General features: G+C 50.8%; 6 protein-coding genes across 6 annotated transcripts; 5 read left to right on the forward strand and 1 right to left on the reverse strand.

Annotated features, from left to right (window-relative positions):
* Positions 1 to 3,962: 3,962 nt before the first annotated feature.
* Positions 3,963 to 6,542, forward strand: ASPACDRAFT_53097 (Pfs, NB-ARC and TPR domain protein; the record flags this gene model as incomplete). Its single annotated transcript, XM_020202693.1, has 4 exons — positions 3,963 to 4,305; positions 4,337 to 4,985; positions 5,039 to 6,380; positions 6,414 to 6,542. The coding sequence occupies 4 exons, from the start codon at positions 3,963 to 3,965 to the stop codon at positions 6,540 to 6,542; spliced, it is 2,463 nt and encodes an 820-aa protein (XP_020055244.1).
* Positions 6,543 to 7,210: 668 nt separating this feature from the next.
* Positions 7,211 to 7,907, forward strand: ASPACDRAFT_61600 (uncharacterized protein; the record flags this gene model as incomplete). The annotated part of the gene is made up of 3 exons (XM_020203672.1): positions 7,211 to 7,493; positions 7,563 to 7,646; positions 7,723 to 7,907. The coding sequence occupies 3 exons, from the start codon at positions 7,211 to 7,213 to the stop codon at positions 7,905 to 7,907; spliced, it is 552 nt and encodes a 183-aa protein (XP_020055245.1).
* Positions 7,908 to 8,827: 920 nt separating this feature from the next.
* On the forward strand, positions 8,828 to 9,990 carry ASPACDRAFT_44533 (uncharacterized protein; the record flags this gene model as incomplete). The annotated part of the gene is made up of 5 exons (XM_020201431.1): positions 8,828 to 8,861; positions 8,933 to 9,114; positions 9,169 to 9,382; positions 9,443 to 9,557; positions 9,609 to 9,990. 5 exons carry the CDS (start codon positions 8,828 to 8,830, stop codon positions 9,988 to 9,990), a joined length of 927 nt encoding a protein of 308 aa, XP_020055246.1.
* Positions 9,991 to 13,224: 3,234 nt separating this feature from the next.
* On the reverse strand, positions 13,225 to 14,030 carry ASPACDRAFT_44535 (uncharacterized protein; the record flags this gene model as incomplete). Its single annotated transcript, XM_020201432.1, has 3 exons — positions 13,225 to 13,405; positions 13,488 to 13,637; positions 13,720 to 14,030. The coding sequence occupies 3 exons, from the start codon at positions 14,028 to 14,030 to the stop codon at positions 13,225 to 13,227; spliced, it is 642 nt and encodes a 213-aa protein (XP_020055247.1).
* A 3,128-nt stretch (positions 14,031 to 17,158) lies between these two features.
* ASPACDRAFT_61603 (uncharacterized protein) lies at positions 17,159 to 20,482 on the forward strand (the record flags this gene model as incomplete). The annotated part of the gene is made up of 16 exons (XM_020203673.1): positions 17,159 to 17,267; positions 17,334 to 17,426; positions 17,489 to 17,657; positions 17,713 to 17,800; positions 17,861 to 17,875; positions 17,931 to 18,044; positions 18,101 to 18,329; positions 18,369 to 18,394; positions 18,437 to 18,478; positions 18,536 to 18,663; positions 18,694 to 18,850; positions 18,913 to 19,030; positions 19,095 to 19,359; positions 19,439 to 19,674; positions 19,705 to 19,922; positions 20,063 to 20,482. 16 exons carry the CDS (start codon positions 17,159 to 17,161, stop codon positions 20,480 to 20,482), a joined length of 2,427 nt encoding a protein of 808 aa, XP_020055248.1.
* Positions 20,483 to 22,048: 1,566 nt separating this feature from the next.
* ASPACDRAFT_121700 (uncharacterized protein) lies at positions 22,049 to 22,758 on the forward strand. The gene is made up of 2 exons (XM_020196461.1): positions 22,049 to 22,291; positions 22,348 to 22,758. Exons 1-2 carry the CDS (start codon positions 22,116 to 22,118, stop codon positions 22,550 to 22,552), a joined length of 381 nt encoding a protein of 126 aa, XP_020055249.1. The 5' UTR covers positions 22,049 to 22,115; the 3' UTR covers positions 22,553 to 22,758.
* Positions 22,759 to 23,222: the final 464 nt, after the last annotated feature.

Consider the following 23,222-nt stretch of genomic DNA (forward strand, 5'->3'; position numbering starts at 1 on the left):
CCATTGCAGCCGGACGAGGTTTTCAGTAAACTGGTTATACAGCTCGTGAGCTTACTCCAACCAGGCAGTATTACCACTACAATCAACAGTGCCAAAAACGCCCAAAAACACGAAGCAATTAAGGAAGCATGAAACTACAATTGAAAGGCTTCTTCGTGAACGTACAATCAGCCCGTCCTCGCAGATGAAAGCAGCGTTATCCTATATTGTAAAAGGATGCGAAATCGCCATCAACCGGGCTGCTTTACTTGAGCAGGAAGTTGATGAATTACGAACTGGTTTGGAGAGGCAAAACGCTAAGAATAAGAGGTCTCATCGCCAAATGGCTGGTCTAAATGGTCTTACCGTTGACGAGGCCAAAAACGCGTTTAAAAGAGTTTGTGAAGCTGATCAAGTTGGTGGAAGTCAGTTTGAAGAATCAGCTGCCGGCGAGGAACAACCTCGCCGCCGGGCACCACCTCGCTGCAGCGATTGTAATACAATTGGGCATATAAGAACAAGGTGTCCAACACGTCAAAACACCAATTAAACATGTTATTTTGTTGGTATATGGTGTATATAAGCTTCAACTTTTCATGGAAGGCTGTTAGGGTGGGCGTGGGTGCCGGTTCGCTTACACCGCCGGTTCGCTTACCGATTACGTTATACCTTCGATACGCCAAGGAGTTTAGTGCAGTGCAATGACTCTTTGGGACACAGCTCCGTACAAAGAAGAGCTAAAAGGATCAACCGGAGTGATTTAATCTGATGCTTGCATGAAATGACAGTTTAATCAGGCAGGCAGCCAGGTACAACCAAAGGCACCAAAAGGCAATCCGAGACGAACCGATTGTACCTGGGGAGTTGCGTAAGTAGGCTCAAGTGGATGCCATCTCCACTGTGGGTCAGCGGGTGACAAAGCTTTGCCTTGCAATTGTATTCTGTTGGACCAGGCATAGTACCGCATTATTCCCCAAGACAGATTACACAGTTTTGTCTTAAAAGGATGAGGGTCCTCGACCGGTTACGAAACCAGGAAATAAAGTTGGAAAGCAGGTCAAAAGGGAAAACATCAAGGCATGGAACTTTGACAGCCACCCGTTGGTGTTCCAGAGCCCCTGTATCAAATGGTGGGACATGACATGGCTTGCCAAACAGGCCCCTCCACATAATGACAAGTCTAATGGGAGCATCTGACTTGTAGTGAAGATGACGAGGCCCCGAGGGGTTCCTGAAGATAGCCCTGCAGAAGCAAGAGATCATCCCGTGGGTTACGTAAGGCTCATCCGTGGATCTGCCTATTTTTTTCTTTCCGCTTCGGGCCGAGTGTGTATCTATCACTATCTACGGAGTATACTCTTTGCCCTCATCCAGCACCACCGGTCTGCTATTCTCACTATAGCTATTTTCAGCTAGCTGTCAATTCGTGGGAAGGTATACAATGATACGGCCTCTGGAGAGGACCGTTTGACAATTCGAACGATGGAAGACTGTGCTACAAAGTCAAGTGATCCAGTTCCCACCAGCCAAGCGAGCTGTCTCCAACTGGGCACCCAAGATGGTCAAGCACTAACGGCGGCCCCATACCCAGTTTCTGTGTCCAGTTTATAGAGTGCTCTCAACGGCCTTCCATCTTAATTATTCCTTTCGGATGCAACACTAATCCCACCCAACTCAGAGATTTCTTTAAATACAGCCTCAACGTCCTTTTCGCTGCTTGTTCAGCAATTTTGACACCTCTCTTGCCTTCTGGACGCATTACTTACGGTTCACAGTCGGTTATCATGCCACTCAAGATGTGTAACAATGTCGAAACCAAGTGTGTGCCTTCGATCCGGAGTCTCAGAACAAGCACTCCTGGTCGAGACAGGCGTTTTGTAACCAGAACACGGCAGAAAACTAAGGTTGCCAAACGGAAAGACCACGAAAGATCGCATGTGAGTTTTCAGCTACATACTTCCAGCTGCATAATGTCACACCGGCGACCCATGTACTATACTATCAGACTGACAAGAAGAGGCAGGGAAGTTTGGTCATTTGCTTCAATTACTTTTGCATTCGCCAATCACATCTTACACAGGCGCCTCCTGAACTTCGCAGCAAAGTGAAAGACTTTTCGAAGGATAGCCCTGACCTGCTTACTATAATTCAAAATAGGGCTCAGATGGATATCCTTCCCAGGATTTGTCACATTCGGAATTGCCCTGCTTAGTTAAGAACTGGCGTCTTGTATCCATCAACGTAGGGTCCAATCGGCTTGTAGCCATTCAGCGGCACCAAGTCGAGAAAACGCTGAACTATATCTGCCTTCCTCGCGGTGTTGATGGGCACTATCCGCTTTCCCTGATTGACCCTGCTCCCTCCGGGCCAGTGATGCTAACGGTATCTAGAGCGTTACCACGACATCGTGGAGGAATTGTGCTGAAGCCCATCGTCCGCCGACAAAAACTCAAATGTGACCTGACTGGATACAACGAGCCTCGCTTCCAAAGTCACCGATATGATGTTCATATCAACAGTCTACTGCTGGATTCGGGGTGGAATCAAGTGTTGCAGGTGGCCCGGGAATCTCTCTCCTATTCAAGACGCTAATTACTCCCAACTGAGGTGTTAGCTTCTTTCATAGATATGGCTCACATCTGCTGCCGTACTTATAAATTGAGTCCTTAATCTATCTATCAATGCCTCAAGCCGTTGGATCTGTCTTTCGCTTCTAGATGGCGGGTCAGACTAAGACTAGCGGCCGTATGTATACTGTACCTCTGAATCCCGCGATAGTTCTGCCAGGAATCAATCTCATTTCACTAGCCATGCAAGACAGCATCCGTTTTGATTTTAGCACAAGTTCGGGCGACACACGGCCAGATATCATTGAGGCGCTCAAAAAGTTCGCAACCGACAAGCCGACTTTCTAGCGAGTAGTGCAAGGCCTAACGGACCTAGACTCCTGATCCGTGACTACGACACTACATTATTTAGTCAGTTCCCTCTGATATTAGCCACAACAAAACCACAATTAATGATATTTACATAGTATTATTGGTCTTCGAAAGCCTACTCGTTTATCGCACTCAGAACATCGACATAAATCAGGTCAAACGAACAGAAGTCGGAGATCAAATGAATATACTCATTTGGTTTTAATTAGTTTTGTTCTTTAGCCTGCTGTCGAGCAATTTTCTTCGATCACCCTTGCTTATGAAGCGCATTACTTATGGTAGACTTCGGTATACGCATGTCGAACTCGTCTAGCAGGAATAATTCCATCTCATGTAGTACGAATCTGACTTCTCAAGAAGATGGTCACATAGAGCTTCTAGCATCACCGGAGTTATTTTTCGGGGCCATCCGCCTTTGACTTGGGGTCTTTAAGACTGCTGAAAAGTTAGGGTTAGATCGCAGTCGAAAGATAGCTCGTTTGCTGCAGAAGCAAGGACTTTGAAAGTTGACACGTTGACCCAACCATGGCACGTGCATCAGTGGATGATCGAAGGTTCTAGAATAGTAATGGAGAAGACAGCTAAGTTGACTGGCATTCGGATGGTTGGATTTAGCTCCGGGAAAGGGCACCTTCGAGAAGCTTTAGTGCAAACATATCAAAATGACTGACATGTGTGCTCACCTTCAGTTTGCGATTTCAGGAACGTACAGCCTAACTCTGCGACAGTCGATGAGAGCTGCGATATGTTGGTTTCTTTCTTTATTATTCGGCCATACTTCTCCTCCAGGCCAAGTGGGCATCTTTTATTGATCGGTCCAGTGAAACGATGGGGTACCAGCAGCACGCTACCCCTCTTCTGGGCGGCTATTCTTGTCGTGTGATTGGGAGGAAAGCGCGAGGCTGAGAATATAAGACTACCTCTATCTACTATAGCTTCAGCTCTGCTTACCCTCCATTTCTAGGCTTTTTGTCCAGAAAACTCGATCTGGCAAAACCCGCTTCAATCTCTACTTGGAAACCCTTCTATAACCCGTGCTGCAGAATGCGACCGAGAAGCCGCGACGATTTTGCGATAGCGATTATCTGCGCCCTCCCTCTTGAGGCGGAAGCGGTCGAAGCTCTTTTTGATAAAACCTATGATCGGCTTGGGAAACACTATGGCAAACAACGAGGCGATGCGAACGCATACATAACTGGACGGATTGGCAAGCACGACGTGGTCCTGTGCTATATGCCTGGCATGAGCAAGGGCAGTGCAGCTGCTGTTGCCTCCAGCTTGCTAGTTAGCTACACGGGCATTAGGCTAGCTTTGGTAGTTGGTACCTGCGGAGGCGCCCCCTCGCCCCCCAAGTACCAAGAGATATTTCTTGGCGATGTGATTATCAGTGACTCGGTGATCGAATATGACTTTGGCAGACAGTACCCGGGGGGGGTTTCAACGGAAGAGTGACGTTAAGGATACGCTAGGCAGGCCAGGTCGAGAGATTCGGGCTCTTCTAAATGGTCTTCGCACGGAAAACGCACTCAATGAGATTCAGGACCAGACACAGCATTACCTTCACTCCCTCCAACAGACAGGGAGTAAGTGGAGTCATCCCCGGGTCCGCGATGTCCTTTTCCATGCCTCTTATCTGCACAAGCATTCCGAGCATGCTTCTTTTGCTAGGTGCTCTTGTTCTACGACCGATGCAGCTGACCAAATTTGCGAAGAGGCTTTACGGAAGGAGTGCGACGAGTTGGAGTGCGATCCAAGTCAACAAGTCCGATGTCGAGAGATCTCGGATGGTATCCGGACTTCCATATATATTGGGTCCGTTGCCTCTGCCGATACGGTCATAAAGTCGGGACAGCATCGTGATCAGATTGTCAATAGAGAGAAGGTCATTGGTTTCGAGATGGAGGGGGCAGGAGTATGGGATAATGTTCCATGTGTCATCATTAAAGGAGTTTATAACTATGCCGACAGCCACAAGGGCAAGGTGTGGCAGGCATACGCAGCAGCGACCGGAGCGTCCGTGGCAAAGGCTTTTTTGGAGTATTGGATGCCGGTGAATTACAAAGGTCAGTAAAGTATCGAGCAAAAGTGCAATACTGTCAATGTCTTATATACTTGATAAGTACGAGCAATTCTCGCCACCTAATGATCCCCTTTGCAAGAAATCCGCATTTCGTGGGCCGCCGGAAAGAGATACAGGAACTAGAGGACTCGATCTCTGCGCCAGACGGACCGAGAAAGCTTGCCATTACTGGATTGGGCGGGGTAGGAAAGACCCAAATTGCGCTGCAGCTCGCCTACCGCATGCGCGACAGAGAGCCTGAATGTTCGGTTTTCTGGATCCCGTGTACCAGCTACAAGGCTGTTGAACAGGCTTTCATGAGCATTGCAAGCCTGGTGGGGCTCCAGAATGTGGAGCCAGCCGAGGTAAAACAGCGGCTCCAGGCTTACTTCAGCCAGACCGACAAGAGGTGGATCCTGATTTTCGACAATGCAGATGAGATGAATATGTGGATCAAGGGCAGCCCCTCAGCACCACCACTCAAGGATATCATTCCTCAGAGTGAGAATGGTCATGTGCTCTTCACGTCACGCAACCGTCGGCTCGCGTTGAAGCTGGCAGCAGCAAATATAGTCTATATTCCCGATGTGGATCAGAAGACTGGCAAGAAGATCTTCGAAAAATTACTAGTCCAGAAAGATCTGCTTCGAGATGACCACATGGCGAATGCACTCCTTGAGCAGCTTGCCTTTCTCCCTCTGGCAATTAGCCAAGCCGCAGCTTACATCAATGAGAACGGTATCTCCTTTGAGAGATACATGTTGTTGCTGGGTGAACAGGAGGAAAGCACAATAGAAATGCTCAGCGAGGAGTTTGAGGATGATGGACGCTATGCAGAGATTCAAAACCCAGTGGCCACGACCTGGCTGGGCTCATTCTTACAAATCCAACAAATGGATCAAACAGCAAGCGACTATCTGTCATTTATGGCCTGTATTAGCCCACGGAATATACCGGAATCGATTCTGCCGGCCACAGCTTCAGCAAAACGGAAAGTAGAAGCATTAGGTCTTCTGAAAGCATATTCTTTTGTCAGCATACAGGGTGATGACAGCACTCTCAGTGTTCATCGACTTGTGCATCTCGCCATCCGAAACTGGCTTCGCAAAAGGGAGAGCCTGAAGAGTTGGGTAGAAAAGGTAGGCAACCGGTTGGCCCAGGTGTTTCCGAACAGCAACCATGACAATCGACGTAAGTGGAGGGACTACCTACCTCATGCATTGTATCTGGTAAACAGCGCAGAATTCCAGGCACACCAGGACAAGTACCATCACTTCCTGGCAAGAATCGGAGGTTGCCTGCAGAGTGATGGAAGATATAGCGGGGCCGAAATTATATTTCGAAACGTGCTAGAAATACGAGAAAAAGGTTGCGGACTAGAGCATCCTGATACTCTGACCAGTGTCGGCCAGCTTGGCTTGGTACTTGCACGACAGGGCAAGCATGCGGAGGCAGAGGCCATGCATCGACGGGATCTAGAAGGGTCAGAGAAGGCTCTTGGTCCCGAGCATCCTGATATCTTAACCAGCATGCACAAACTTGCATTTACTCTCAAACAGCTATGAAAGGCTCCTGATGCCTTGAACCTCCTTAGAAAATGTGCCGACCTTCGCACCAACATATTAGGCTCGCATCATCCACACGCTATATCCTCATCAAACACCTTTCGTGACTGGGAAACAGCAGCAGTCCAGCCTTCCAAATGTCAGCAACCACACGCTTCATTACTCAGTCTGTCACATCTAAATGCCATGCATGCTGCTGCCAACAACCCTCGGCTTCCAAAACCGTTGGACGCAAACGGCGATTCTTTATGAATTTATTCTTCCGACGACGATGAAGTGCGGGTTTGATCTTATATTGTGTTGTAACCATGAATGATGGTCCAACACCTGGTTTCTGTTGTTGTAGATAGTATTATACCCTTATTTTCTCTTTTCCTACACTAAAACGACCTGAATTCTTTCTTTTGGTCCCAAGTCCCTACTTAAAAACACAACGCATATTTAACACACCTCGTGAGATTCACCGCCAAGTAGGTGGATTAGAAGATATACACAGACTAATATATCAAAGGATGAGCCTTCAGCGCCGCTTGTCAGAGGGCCTCGGCTCCCCCTAGGTATAAGGATACTATCTAACGAATCCCGTTTATGATCCCAATCAAACCGCTCCTGCCTCACCATTTCTTGCACCACATGTGTGAAGTGCTTACCAGAAGACCATATTGACCATGATACCCAAAGCCAGCCTTTCGGACAGCGCGACCGCCGACGAAGTTCGCACCTACATTATCCAAGCCCTCGTCACCAAACACGCTGTAACGGTGGACTTTGCCACAAAACAAGCCGCTAACTGGGACATCGGTCGCGGCTCAGAACTCCGAGCAGCAACCCTCGACCACCTCCAACGTGTGTTTGACGATAATGTCGGGCTGTGCCTGCATCGCGCGATTAGGGAAGATGAGGTCACCCCGGGCCCCGAGGCACAGACGCCACTGATCCAAATTAGCAAGTGTAAGCTCACCCTCCACGTTCCAGGACGCCGTAGGACAAGTGTCCAAAAGCTAAGCTTATCTGTCTCAGACGCTGCTATCGCTGCATCCATGGGGATAGTCATCATTCTTGCCTGCCTTTTCCTTCCCGAACTGGGGCTACAGTCTGCTCGCAGTATGTTGCACGGGACTTGGAGGCGCTGTTCTGCGGGAGGGGTTCGGATAGTGCCGAATGCTGATGATTTGCACAGATCGCGTCATCTGGGCCTCGTACTCCGTCCCATGGCCAATCTTCGCGGCGTGTGCGACCAATTATGCCTACCAGCGACCGGTGCAGGATTCCATCGCGACGCTGAGTTGGTATATTGCGGGGGCGATGGGGTGGATGATGGCGATTGAGCTTGCCGCAAAGAATGCAACGCGGGGGACATGGTAAGCTTTGGATAACATTTGATATGTCAAGAGTCTACGTATCGATGCGAGAGCGGGTGGCGAGAACTATAGGTGGGCGCCATTGGAGAAGGTAGATGGTTTACCTACTTTAAACTGATTGTTCAATTGCCTGAGAGCCCGAAGGAATAAACTGACGCTTTATCTTTGAACGAAACCGGTTGTGGTTGTCCATTCGCACTGGAACAAGGCCGGATAGGCGTGAAGGCTTCGACGAAGGTGCGCTAGCCCCGAAACGGTCGCTTCCTTGCCCCAAGTCCTTGTCTGATCCTAGTGCGCAAGGTCAACATCTGCCATCTGACAAAGCTGATGATCGCATGCTGCTGAATCTTCAAGCTATCCTACCGAGAGAAGGCATTAAGGCAAGTTCAAGTGGCGACTGCTACGCCAAGTATGTAAATGTAAAGGAGGGCAGCTACCGTCTCACCCACTCGTCAATGCTTCAAGAGCACAATGACTCTCAATTGAGCACTCGGACACACGAATCATTACTGCTAAGTCAATGTGCAGCAATTATTGGACTCGGTAAAACCGTTTGTTGCATGAAAGGAGGTTATGTGTGGCGATGAAATGAGGGCTGTGCGATACCATGTCGCAGTTATTGCGCGTTGTGTCCTCCGAAGCGGGCCAAATAGGTGCGACCTGCAACGAAAACGTTGATATTCCCATCCCGGACCTTCCACATCTTTGTCACTGTGGCACAATGACCACGCCATCCATCCCCGTGGGGTGAGGGTCAGAGCGTTTACCAGGAAACATCTGCGTAACATGGCCAGATATAAGAGGTCTAACAAGCCCAAACCATTACACTCTCCCAGCACAGAGCATCCAAGCATTCTCTGCTTTGCGCAACTGTCTATTCAAACCAGCAAACCGACCAGCAGATCTTTGTCAAGACACCTCGCCATGTCGAACGCCGGTGCCCAGGAGATCCGCTTCCGTGCGTGCCCCCCCACTTCCAAAACCACCACCCTAGCATCTGTGATGCTCACATATGCTAACAACAACCAGGCTGCGCCATTGCCGCTGTCGGGTCTGAGGATAACTTCCAGGTGTACACCCAGGACACCAACGGCCGTATCCGCGAGACTCGCTTCCACGACGGCCAGTGGTCCGGTGGCTCCCAGCACGATGTGGTCGCACAGGCGATCCTGGGGTCCCCCATTGCCGCTGTTTGTCGGACCTCCGATACTGTGAGTGTCAGGTCCCTTAGCAGCAATCCGATTTTGCACTAATCAAAGCGCCAGGTGAATCTGTTCTTCATTGGAGAAGACCGCGTGGTCAGGGAGGTCTACCGTGACAACCACGGAAGATGGCACGAGGGATCTCTCGACCGCCACCAGATCAAGGTGGCGCCTTACTCGATGATGGCGGCGTGCTGCCACCGCAGAAAAGACACCACCCACCTCCGCGTCTATGTGCAGATGCAGGATAACACTTTTCAGGAGTTGGGTCAGGATGGTGAGTGGGCCCTCTCCGGTTCGCGCGCACACATTTATCTAACGAGTCCATCCGCAACAGACGAGAAACACGGCTGGTCGAAGATGACCAACCTTGGCCGCGCCCTACCCGGCAGCGGCCTGGCCTGTGTGAGCCCCAAGAGTTCCGACTCGCACGACTCTGCCATGAGGATTCGGTAACCTGCTCCACATTATTACCACCGTGTCAAAGGCTAAGTCAATCATAGTGTCTACCACCAAAAGGACGACCTCAGCCTCCGCGAGAAGCTGTACGACGGCCGCCAGTGGAAGGACGGAGAGTTCTCCGTCTCCAAGGCCCCGCCTCGCACAGATCTGGCGGCTACCGTCTCCCACAACGACCGCATCCGCGTCTACTTCGTCCATGAGGATAACCAGGTAATGGAGATGGCGTGTGACGATGACAAGTGGCAGCGCGGCGGCTTCCGCCAGCAGTGCGTGCCCGGCAGTCAGGTCGCGGCCCTCGCCTTCAGCCGCAGGGAGGTCCAGCTTCTTGTCTTCTTCCAGAGTGGGAAGCATGTTACTGGTGTGACTGAGTGGAAGTACGAGCGCGAGTGGAAACAGGGCAAGGAGGCGCTTCCTCCTGCTTAGGTGAGATATGTGACAGCGAGATTACTCTTCTTACTAAGGGCTCTTAGGGTTATTTTTCGAGAGGCCCTAGGATCTCGGTACGCACCTTAAAGCCCTAGGAGCTGTCTATGAGTAGTCTGCGGAGGATTTTCACATTCCGCGCATCGGTCTACGCACTATGCTTTCTTCCCTTGTGTGTATGGTGGTCTTGGTAGTCCTACTGCATGTTTTTGGCTATTAGGGAACGTTGAAATTTGATTTCAGTATTCGATAACTTCCAGGATGTAGTGATAGGGTTGCGAGGGCCTTTCGATGCCAATCGCAGCTGCGTGACGGTAGTAGGAGGCGTCTAGTAGAGCCTATTTCCCTGCTTCATTGTATATCTCAGTCAATACGTTCACATATTCATACCACAGGAGAAAAATCATCGAAAAATCGGTATCGAAAGAATACCGTCGTTCCGCAGACCAGAAGACCACAGTGCAACTCTCGTTCCAGCAACCGTCATAATCAAAGTGGGTCGCGAGGCAATAGTGCTTGAACACCGTACGAAGCGAGCCCACTGCCAAGCCGACATAAATCAAAGCTTTGCGAACTCATCATTCCGCCGAGCCACAACACCTCCCCAGCTCGCGCCGAACCCAGCAGCCGTTCCGATATACGTGCTGATAATCGGCCAATCTTGCTTGCCACCCGCTTTCTGATCCATCATATCACCGCTGAGGCCGAGACTCAGGGAGGGAATGGACATCACCGCGCTGATGGTTGCCTTGAAACGCTCTTTTTACGGGGCGGCCGAGGCCTTTTCCTCCGCCACCTTGTTCAGAACTACACCAGTCAGGGATTCAGCGCCACCTAGGCCACAGCCCTGGATACTATAAGGATCAGTATCTTTTAGGAACTACATAGAGTAGGATGGTTGCGTGGTTGGACAAGTGATGAAGCTTCGCGTATCCGAGCCGAGCTTGGTTATCTTTGACCCTGGTGCCACCATAGGCCAGGTGGTGGATCCGCCTATCGTGTTGAAGGTAAGTAAGGCCGGGTCTAATACATCCATAAGGCTATCAATGGGTCCGAAGGGGATCATTTCCAGAACCAGACATCCAAAACCCCCGTCGACTAGCACAGACAACATATCGAACTCGCCCCCCACAAGGACCAAGCTGGGTGCAGCAGCGACACTGAGTTCAAGAATATCATATACGAGCGATGTACCCGCCTCTCCGTTGGCGATCTTCCCAAATGTTGCTTTGGTCCGCCGCTCTTTGAGCTTTGGCGGTGCGTGGTCGTTTTCGGTTTTATAAAGTACGGTGGTTGGAATGGCCACTGGCAGGACGCAGAGATTCAGCAAGGTCAAAGGACGCCCGCGCGCGATTATACTATCCTACAGCCACAATAGGACTGGGTTTTCGACCTTTACATTGGCCAGGTCTCGCACGAGATCAATGCCCACATTCAGAGCTTGGAAGAGGATATCGACAAGCTTTTCTGGCGCGGCTATAATTCCAGTAACCGGGTCTTCCCTGATTTTGTTAATAGCCTGTTGCACGCTGTAGTCCTGCAGATTGAAGAACTCTACCAGATCCCCGACTAGGTTGACGACATTATTGGTGATGTTCTCTAGTTTACCTCGGAGGTCATCCCACAGTTGCACGATGTCCCCCCCCCGGTGCCGCTCGTCTTTCCACGGTGTCGTGACCCATCATCGACTATTCTAGCGCTGGTTGGTCCTCCGCCGTAGGTGGAATAGTAGGTAGACCAGTTGCATGACACCGTAGCGGAGGGATCGTGATACCACCCCGAAACTCCCTGAGCTATTTCGTGGCGTCCGGATTCATAGTCTGTAGTTATTCTTCGCTATAATCCAGCGCTTGGTGAAGCCAGTAGCCAGACTATCGGGGGTATTAAGAATATCCCCCAATTCAATCAGGTAGCCGATGAACTCGATGATATCCTGGATAAATGCAACAATCTTCTTGAAGACCCAGACAGTTCTCTTGACGATTGACGTGATAGTGCTGAGAATTATCTCGAAGACTTCCTCGCCGAACTTAACAACAAACCTACAGATGCCACCTGACGCAAACATGTTAGAACATCATAGATGTCGAACTCGTACGGCGGATCGACAACCTTATCGGAACAGCCGAGCCGGTCATCCGAAGCCGGGAGGGGCGAACTATTTTTAGAGATATTGCGGGCTAGTCCGCTTTGGCCCGCCCACCGCTATTCCCGCTCAGCCTTAAAGCGGCATGTTGCGTGGACTCCCAGTCTGACTCACCAGATATAAATACTACCAGCCGCACCGGCTACTTGCTTCGTCCACATTGATCGCACATTGCGGAGTGAACAACGTTAGCAACCGATTTCCAGGTCATTTCCTCATACCATTTATACAATACTTACTAAACTCAACAGCTTAGGCTGCGCACTAATCGCCATGGCTACAATACTGCGGCGTCGCCTTCCATTGCGCCCCCCCCCTCTTCACAACAACAGCTGTCCTCGCAGTGCACATGCTACTATGACGTCTCGCGCGTTAGCAGCATTTTCGACACATTCCGCTCGTTGCAACAGGGAGACGACCTCCAAAGACACCCACAGTAAGGAGGAAGATCCGAAGCACTGGAAGTACGATTTCAGCTTCAAGACTCAGATGAGCAAGACGGCGTTCATCGCTGGCCTGGCCTTGGGGGGATCGCTGGGGGGCTGGTCTTGGTATCGAGATCTTAGGGGTTGGTGGACGGGTATTCCTAATGAAGGCGAGATTTAGGCATCAGGGGTCACTCGTGCTCTTTTTGCTTTTATCGTGTGAACGGGAGACTACGGCGGGGACTAAATTCCATTGACTCATTTCATGCTAGAAATAAATCCTGTAAGTTGAGACGTCAGTCGGGCCCCTGTCAACATTCAATGCCCCTGCCTTGAACTATAGTACAGTAGAAGAAGATTGCTCTACACTCCATACCATGTGCCCCATGTTAACCTGAGACAAACACCGTCACTAGCCCCAAAGAAGAATGAAAGCAACGCTGGCTCCCCAGATGCAATGCAGAATTTGTGCACCTCGACCTAAACACTCCAACTCCATATGAACACACAATGCTGCCAACAACTCAATCCTCAGGCTGTATTCTTCCTCCTCTTGGCTCTTTCCCGCAACTCCTCGACAACGTGATGGTGAGCAGGCAAGTGTTCCATGAGTTCGTAGGAATGCAGCTGAGGAAGACGGCTCTGGATGTCGGCGGGGAGATCTTAGACCCAAACGGACGTCCCAGGCTTATGGACCCCATTCGTTTCAACCTCGGCCGTGATGGCACGGTCTTTCGCAATGACGTGCATCCTAGTGTCGTTGGTGTTGAGCGTGAAGGCGGCTTTGTTGCCGTACTTATCCCACACTTCTAGCCAGCGGTCGTTGTCTTCCCAACCCAGGATCCTACTCAGTATAACATGAGGATACGTCTCGAACAGAGTTAAACAGCGGCATGGGGTCGCTGGTTGACGTAGATGTCTTTGACCCGAAGTCGCTGACGACCGACCAGACGGTGCGCGTGGTCTCGCCTGTCGGCCACGTATACCAATGGCGGGTGGCGATGCTGTACTTGTGGCCATCCTTGACCATCCAGCAGTAGCCCCAGCCGGGCAGGCTGTCGCTCCCGGAATGGTAGCTATAGGGCCGCACATTGACGAAGGGAGGGATACTCGGTGGATTTGTTGCTGATATAGGTTTTGGTCTGGACTCAGTCACACGGGGGATAAAAGTTCCCTTTAGCGATCTCGACTTCCTCAATGTGGAGATCGTTGGTACTGTATCGCCGCGGCGTGATGGCGCGGATGATGACCCCCTTGGCGTAACTGGCGCTGTTGCTGTAGTGGTATTTCTGGTCGGGCGTCTGCACCCGGACGGCCAATTTGCGGGACCCGGTCGCGCCCGTCTTGACATACAAGGTGATGTACTCGGCGAGGATGGCCGGATATGCTGTTGTGCTCTCGGCTGAGGAGGATAGGGGCTTGTCTGCGTGCTTCCACCCTCCATCGACAAATGAGGTGACCCAGGTCATTGGGGCGAAGAACCACTCCCATAACGCGCAGTCTGGAAGTAATTGGGAGTTATCGTAGTAGTCGACCATGCATACATGCTGTTTCAGCTACTCCTCGCTGGTTTCTATCGTCGCCATCGTAGATCCGAATCATGACACGAACAGGAGCCGGCATACGGCCATTCGCATAGAGGTTGGGGTCGAGGTTGGGGCTTCAACGGCGACGAAGCTCACATGAAAAAAAAGCTGGCTGGAAGCGAGCTAAACGAAGACAAGAGAAGTCTGAGATAGCAGCCTCAGCTCATGGGATTCAACGGGCAATGGCGCGACCCGATCACCGGCTGGTACCACTTAGGTGGCTGTCAAGGCCGCTACCAAGAAGACGGCCTCAAAGGTTGCCCAAGGGCTAGCCAAAGGTGTCGGGGAGGAAATGGTGTGATAGGCGCCACAACCGCCGTCGATAAAGCGGTCATGGACCCGATCAAGGGCGCGTTGGCAGGAGGAGACCACGCCGCCGATGCCGGACCCTGGCAGTCGGCCTCCTCGTTCTCCGTCTCGCAGCAGCAGCAGAGGTAACGATCTCGGAGGTACCAGCAGCAGCATCGCGCTCAGGGCCAAGCGAGTCGTTCTAGCTTTGTCTCCCGCGACAGGACCCGGCCCGCCCTCAAGGAGAGCCAGTCCAGCTTGGGGCTGTACGATGTGCAGCCCGCGTCCGGAGGTGCGGCGGCCACCTACAGATTGGGGGTCCGTGCCGGGTCTGGGAGGATCTTTCTAGTTGGTTTCTAAAGTAACACTCCCAGATGCTCTGGGTCTTGCGATGTTCTGCTGATTTGCTGTGGATTCGGACACAAGGTTGTCAGAAGAGGAACGGTCGTGGCTCCTGCGGCGACCGCGAAATATCTTTTTCTACTCTCAACCCGCGATATGTTAGAAAAATAGTATAGATATACCTGACCACGATAGGAATACGAACCAACAATACCCGAGTACCATAACCGAAGCACAGGCTTTGGCCGAATAATTAGAATGCACGATTCGGGTTTCAAGAGGCCAGTTAGGGCTGAAGGTGAGTAAGGGTTTGTCCGCGGTTGCCCTTTGCCGCAATCGGGAAATTCGAAGGGGGATCACGCAGTTATAAGTTAACTCTACAAGTAATAGGATGGAGTTGTGGACAAGCGAATATACAGTTACCGAATATAACAAGCACATACGACCACAGGGTGTGGAAAACAGGGCTTCCCGTCCGCTCAGCCGTACTTAAGCCACACGCCGGGAGGTTAGTAGTTGGGTGGGTGACCACCAGCGAATCCCTTCTGTTGTATGTTTTTGCCACCATTTCCTTTTATCCGATCAAACTTGTTTTCATAATGTTTTTAGACGTTAGATGCAAACCAGGGTCTTCTGGAACATAACTATTTCTCCTGTGTGCCTTAGCATGCTTTGCCAAGGTCAGTGCGAATACTAGCCATGAAAGTGTAGCTAGCTTGTCGACCTGGACAGCAGGCTATTTGTGTCAATTTCCCACATCTCAATTTCTCAAAACCACGGTTTCCAAACGATGATTCATATATCATGTCTCTTAAAATGTACCGCAAGATCTTTGAACCCATTCCCTTCATGACACGAACCCCCCAGGTAAAAAACATCATTACATGATAAAAGTCACGAGCCTCAGGACAGTGGGCAAACAAGATACTATCAGACACATGCAGCTTGTTTCATCTGGACTGTGATATACAGTACCTATCAGATCTATACTTTTTTTGATCAGACAAAAGGTGTAGTCGCCGACGTCATGTGTCTAGCCTTCATACACATAGTTACTCCTTTTTGCAAACCTCGGCGGGGGCATTGGTCGGCAATGATGAGCTCAGCCGCATAATTGCTCAGCTACCTGAAAGGTATAGTAGAGCTACACTCACACAACTCAAAAATACATCTGTGCAGCCAGCATGTCAGTCACGACTTTATCCGGTTCGTCGCGCCGTGCAGGAGTATAGCTGCAAACCGTGCATTGAGAACGAGCACTCGTCTTCTTTTAGGGAACTGGAAGAGGCAGATTACTCTACGCATTAGGCTCACTTTTGAAGGGACTGTTGAGATCAAGTCTTAGAGGCGCTCGTGATTCGTCAGGTGTGCATCCAGTTTAAGTCCCAGTTACCATGGCACACACGGGTCGGACTCACATCGGCAATGATCATGATTATCGTAATCTTTTCAAAAAGAGAGCAAAACTTGAACATTTGTACGACGTCTGCTGATCGTCAGACGAACCCGTCCTTGAAAGGCAGCTGATGCACAGCGAATTTCGAAGATTGCGATGTGGCAGCAGAACGTCATTCATCATTTGCCAGTAGCCACTCTGCAGACCAGCTCACGACTGATTAAATGCACGGAGCTAGGGCTCGGAGCGACATTGATCGCGTCGAGCTGAAGCGGGTCTCCTGCGGGCCGACCCCAATCAAAATCCCCAGTGCTCGAACCATCATCTTAGAAAGCCCCAACAGCGCGTGCAGCGACCAACACATCCTGCATGCATGCAGATGTCGTATGGGTACATCTATCTTCCTGCCTCCCGACCTCTCTTTTCAATCTGAATAGATTTGCTACCCCGCACAGGCGGTTCTCGATTCTGCAGGTTTTTCGCCATTGTGTTACATAACAGCGATCTGTCTTACGCTACGGAAGAGTGGTCACAACGAGGCAGGTTTATCACCTACAATAACCAGCTTTCGCAGGACGCACTTTGATATCATTGTGCATGAAGCCTCTGCGAGCAATCTAGACGCAGACAAGATTATTCCTATCGCCCTAATCAGTCCATGCCAACAAAATGGCTAGTCAGGTCACTGCGGGTCAACTGGACCTACCACCTCTCTCCAGTGGCTCTCTTTCAGGCCGATCTTCACCGCAGAGAGAAAGACAGGCAGAGGCCGACAGAGTCCCCGTATTACGGAAGAGATAGTTGTCCTTACCAGGATCATGTAGCTTCCTGGGACAGTGTTCCGCTGCAGTCACAAGATCCGCCATAAATACGCTCACCCCTCTCACCCCTCTATACCCAGCTCACCTGTCTATCTAGAGTCCCAACTCTATCTCACCACTGACGATTACCTCAAATACCAGCCAGTATAGCCCAGCTCCCCGAAATGGCCTCAGTGCTTCAAAATACCACCGTCAGTATAGCGAAAGGCGTCGTAGACACAGCCGAGAAGACCACGTCTGCTGTCGATGACAACCTGAAGAGAGTTTCTGATAGTATGTTGAACCTTTTCGAGCATGAGAGGTCACCCCGCTTGGGAAACTAATGTTCCTTCTTGTCAGGCCTGGACCAGGACAAGACCACGGACACAGGAAGCAACACAGCCAAGGACGCCTCCTCTGTTGCAGCTGCCGAAGAGAAACAGGCCACCGAAAGTACGTTGCCCGGCCCAAGAAATTCTGGCACCCCGTTCCAACTATAGCCTGACCACTTTCAGTCCTGGAAAAAGGCACACCCGAGATCCTCCATGTCTACTCATATGATGGAGATACCAGACTCTTGAAGGAGAAAGCCTGCATTCCGTTTGCCAACCCAGACGACGCAGGTCTGAAGCTTTCGGACATTCGTCAGCTACTAATCAGCGAAAAGGCCTTGGAACCAAGGCTGTATGAATCAACTCTCTTTTGCCCAATATCGGAGGCGGTGCTAATCGCAAGGCAGGCTTTCGAGTCCATTCACCAATCAACGCGGCGCAAAGGTCGCGGACACCACCAGTTTCAAGGCGTATCTCCAGATTCTCAATGAGAAGGTATGTTCTGTGCACGGAGGTCGATGGATAACAAATGTTGTTAACATACCTGCTATGCAGTCGAGCGAGCTTGGGGTGAGTTTTTCTACCTGACCGACCGTCGAAGTAGCCAAATTCACAATCCCACTAGGACCGGATTGAAGACAATGCCGACACCTACCGGGTGTACCTCAATTCCAAGAAAATCATCGAGACCGGTTATGCCCATGGCCTTCGCAACCAAGGGGAGAAGGTGGCGGTGGATGTAAGAAAAAGTCTTCATGCCCGCTAATATGCGACATCCATTGACCGATCCCACAGAAGAGTGCCGCCGATTTCCCGGTCGCTCGACAGCCCACCAAGCCCCAGGAAGCCACTACCTTCAGTCACAATATCTTCTACAATCCTGCCACGACGTTTAGTATTGTCCATCCAGCCGATATGTCGGAGAAGCATTGGAGCGTGGTGATGCGCAACAACTGTCTGCTCCATGCTTACCGCGTGGTCGATGTGGATGGCAGCAAGTTCGTCGAGCGCGCACTCTACCCCAGTGAGTACCCTCTAGCATGACCCGTGCGAGGCTTTCCAGAAGCGGCTCAGCTTATCTCGCGGATGGTAGGTTTTGTGTTGAAACCACGCAACTTCTTCAACTACCAGATCAGTGCGACGGCGGAGGTGGACTCGATTGGAGAGGCAAAGGTGCGATAACCTCCGTGAGATACCGGCCCTCTCTCTGCTTTAGCTGATACACAAAAGCAATCACTCCGGATCCCTCGCTTCCGGATTGATGACGACTCGTATATCAGACAGTTCGAAACGAAGAAATCGGTGTCCCGAGCGATGGCTGAAGCGTCCTTATCTGAAACTGACGCTAAAATGGCTATGTAAGGTCTATTCCCTTGCCCTGGCGTTAGGCATCACTTCACTCCAGCTAAGACACGAGGGGTTTGCAGCGAAGGCGGCGCCTTTGGTTACAGTGCCAGTGCGTCTGCAAGCTACAGTGAGAGCAAATCATCATCGTCGACCTCCAGTAGCACTCAAGAGAGTCGCGTAATGACAATCACCTACAATGTATGTTTCTTCTCCAGCTTTCAGTCATCCACGGACCTTTCTCTGACTACGTACCATGACAGTTTCCCCGAGTGGTCATTGACTTCGAGCCGTCTGGCCTTGATCTGAGCGAAGAATGCAAGTTCGATCTGGAGCGGGTCAACACAGCTGCAGCCATCAATGTCTTCAAGAGCAAATACGGTAGGTGGCCAATCCTGCCTACAACCTACCTAAGCGACAGGACAGGAGCGCTGACACCCCGCAGGCCGCTTTTTTACTACCAGGGTTCAGCTGGGCGGTCGCCTCCACAACTCGGAACAGAGTAATTCCACCGACGCCGCGGCCACCGCAAAACAGGCCAAGTCGATGAGGGCAGCCGCGGCGCTTTCTTTCTCCTCGCCTTGGGTCCAGGCGTCGGCCAGTGCAAGCCATAGCAACTCGTCCGACTCTAGCTCCGAGAAGAGGGATGTGTCAGCATACAGCACGATCAATTGGGAGGCTCAAGGTGGCGATACCCTGCAGTGCAACAAGTGCGTATCTTCAGCCTGTTCTAGAGTTTCTTCTGTTGGGTTGCCGGGCGTCAGTATACTAACTCAAATGCCAAACTAGCCCTCCCAACTGGGCATACACTGTCGGCTCGTTTTACAACTGGAGACCCATCCACCAATCCAAGATCATGCCGCTTGAAGATGTCATTTCCATGGTGCCGGGATATGAAGATACCAAGGCACGGTTTGCGGCGCTGCTGGCCGCGAAAAAGCCCGAACAGCAGACAATCAAGTTTCGTCTAGAATCCATGGGAGAAATGGTGTCTGTGTCCAGCGCAGACAATGGGAAGACTCTTGGTGAGGAGATACTTACAAGATCTTATCTAGTTGACACAATCACTGACTCTATCCCAGCCGAACTAGCAAGGCGGCTGTTACTCTCGTACGGCATGGGCTTATTTACCGCACAGACAGAAAGGCTCAAGAAACAGTTGAACAAAGCGGAATTTGGCAAGCTGCCCGTGCAGTTCGTGGAGTTCCAACGGACAGCTCAGGCCCCAGGCCAAGACTTCTTTATTATCACGGAGCAAGGCGAGACTCCGAAGGTATGGACTCTATCTGCCTACCGTCCCTTCCTACACAATACACTTTAAGCTTTCCTGACCCTTCCGCGTTTCCATCCGCTGAGCACGTACGTTTCACCGGACTGACCATGTAACTCGCTCAGCTCAAATATGACCAACAGTACAAAATCAAGATTACCATCGAGGGCAAGGAGCAATGGCTCGGCATCAACCCTACCATGGTTCGCGTGGTAGAGCAGGCTCTGGTTTGGGCAGGCAGTAGCGCCGAGAATGCGTGTTATTTCACATTTATCCCGGCGGATCTTGGTCAGACGGGTCATTATGTGGGAACGGAAGATGAATTCTACATCTACCTCTATGATCGAGACAAGAACAAGATCGGATACGCTGGCCGTCAGGGCTTATGGGTACTAGCGCCAGAGGAACCGAACAGTCAGGTGACCGAGGACGCCGATATCGAAGAGAGTGTCGTCATCCGAAGAGCCAGAATGCGACATAACATCCAAGAGACTGTGGGTACCGATGTGTATACTGGCGATCTGAAAAAAGAGGCGAGCCTGTTCACGCTCAGCTACCTTTGATCACACGTTGCCATCACACTGCTTTGCTCTTCTGTTGTTGTTATCACATCACGGGGGCTCAGGGTAATCATCCTCTTGCGGATTCAAGTGGGTTGTGACACAGTACAACAACACAGGGCAAGCCAACGAGCTCCTCCGTAGAACGTGACCTGTGCTTTTCTGACACGGCTTCTGATACGCATTTGAATAAGATTTACCTGAATGACAATGATTTGCACTTGGGCATAAGTCTGGTCTGGTCCAGCCATAATCGTCCGATAACGTCATTTCTTCTTTGCCCCAGTAATCTCGCTCTGGCTCAGCTAGCTATACTAGCTCCGTGGATTCTCAGCCAGGGTATAGGAGACCCGAGCAAAAGACTCCGTGTTCAATGACAAGGCTTATTTCGTCACCTTAGATACGTAGATAACGTTAGTAGAATATACTTTACACCCAGAAAAATGGTGCTTGGCGTGACATGAAAGGGGAGGGAGCGATGCAAGCAAGGGCAAGAAGTAGCCAACGCTAAGACGGGAGAGACCTCGACTGCCACCGTAGCTGGGCACTGCCACTTCGCGCATCTCAGCGTCCTGCCCTTCGATGCCTCCTTCTGGAGCCGGCTGCGGCTGCTCTTTGTCATTGGCTGCGAGCTCTTCATGGTTTTCATCCTGCCGCTCGCCCTGCCGGCCGTCGTCGTCGTGGCCGTCATATCCATCTTGCTCACCCCCTACGCGTGGGCGCCTACTGGCGTTCTGTCTCTTGCCGGTGGTCCTGTGCGTGCTCTGCAATGATTGGAAGTATGTTCCTTCTACGTGCCCTTTTTCCCGATGGTCGTCATGTTCAGCATTGTCATCTCGTTATACTCGATATGGAAACAGGAGATTAGTTGGTCCGAAATCAAGCGCCAGTGCCGGTTCGGAGCTTCAGATTAACGATGATGACGATGAGGGGTTTTTGTTCGAAGAGCTCCCGGAGGAGATTCTAATTGATTCATAGGTTGATGTCCACGAGTACGTGCACATCCGCATCGAGTAACCCGAGGGAAAGGTGGATTGACTTCCCCGCACGCACTTCGGATTTCACACTTTACTTTTCGTTCTGTATGCTTGACTTTCTGTATGTATGAGTTACTCCACTTCTTCCCATAGTTGTTACCTTAGTGCCAAGAGCGGTTATCCCTGCTATGCCAATCCCCGTTGCACATCCTACATGCATGTGAGCAGCGTACGAGTAATAAGATATGAATCTTCTGATATTTTTCTTTCATCACTGTAAGTGGTGTCTGCTGTTCTGAGATCTTATGGATATCTAGATGCACCCTCATACAGGCACTTTGCTCTCCAGAAAACGTTCTGCCCTATATATTATTTCCAAGGCAATCTTCAAGAGAATCTTTCCACGTATGCTCGTGTTTTCTTATTCCATTTTCCTTTCTCTGACTTTTTCTTCTCTCCTCTCATCTCCCCTTGCCAAGAGATTAGGTAGTATGGACAATCGTATGAAAGTTTATCCGAGGGGCCGCAGCGACGCTTAGACTCAGCGGCTGATCGGAGCTAACCGGCAAGCCCCACGAAAACCCCCTGATATGAAAATAGTAAGCCTCTCGCACTGACGCAGCTTACCATAATCCACCGAACCACAAAGTAACTCAATCATGTCTTTCCACAACCTTGGTCTCCGCATGGGCGGCGTCTCGAGCACTGTATTCGCCGCCCAGGGCGTGTTCCTTCTAGGAAATGCATTTTACTCGATTCTTTTTCCATCATCGGTCGCCCACTTCGAGGGCTCGTCGTTGACCGGAACTCCCGAAGGCGCTGTTCAATGCATTGGGTAGACTTTGTATCCTTCACCCCACACAGCATGCTGGTCGCTAATTCTTCTCCTAGCCTGACCTCTCTTGCGCTTGGCACATACTATCTCATCTCGACATACCAGCGCGATACTCTGATCATGGTCTCTTCGATACCTTCTCGTCTGGTGGCAGCGTGGGTCATGTATCGGAATGGAGGCAATTGGAGACCAGTTGCGGCCTTTGAAACCTCGATGGCCGTATTGGCTGGTGCAGCACTACTTTGGGATCGGTTTATGTGAGCTGAGGGTGCATAGCGGAGACCTTGAACGAGCGTTTGCAGTTACATTAGTATGATAAATTAAATGTTTTCGTGAGGATTCGAAGGGCATACAGTCTTCCAGGCAAGAATCCCATTCACAAGAATAAAAAGAGAAGAGGAAGGCCCGAAGGCCCTTCACTCTGGGCTATGTACATTTATACCGCCACGAATGCCTTAGGCATCTGTGGGTGAAGACCCTGCGGGCTAAGGAGCCCGTCAGTTTCACCCCCAATGGCTCTAGTGGTAGAACTACATGCCTAAAAGCTTTAGACATATTTAGACCACGGCGAACATATGAATTGTGCAACTCTGCACGACTACCTCCCAATCCTTATCTCCCGTGTCACTTCTCATTACCTCTCTATATCTCCCCACCGCTGCAGTGCTCAAATCTTTTGAGCCATGCAATGACACCGAACTCCCTTCTGGATCGATAAGCAGCCTAACAGTGCTTTCTTTCGAGTAAGGTTTCATGCGCGCCTGTTGCCCGCTCTCTGCATCCACGGCCCGGAGAGAGGCAAGTTCGTAACTGGTCTTGATCAAGGTCTTCAGAAACGTGTGCGGTCTTTCCCATCGGATCAGTCGGAAGTTCGGCTGTAGCTGGAAGAGGAGGTGTGTGTCTCCAGTCTTGCAGTTTCGGGTTCCACTGC

This window comes from Aspergillus aculeatus, assembly GCF_001890905.1.
Source record: "Aspergillus aculeatus ATCC 16872 unplaced genomic scaffold ASPACscaffold_10, whole genome shotgun sequence".
Taxonomy (NCBI): Eukaryota; Fungi; Ascomycota; class Eurotiomycetes; order Eurotiales; family Aspergillaceae; genus Aspergillus; species Aspergillus aculeatus.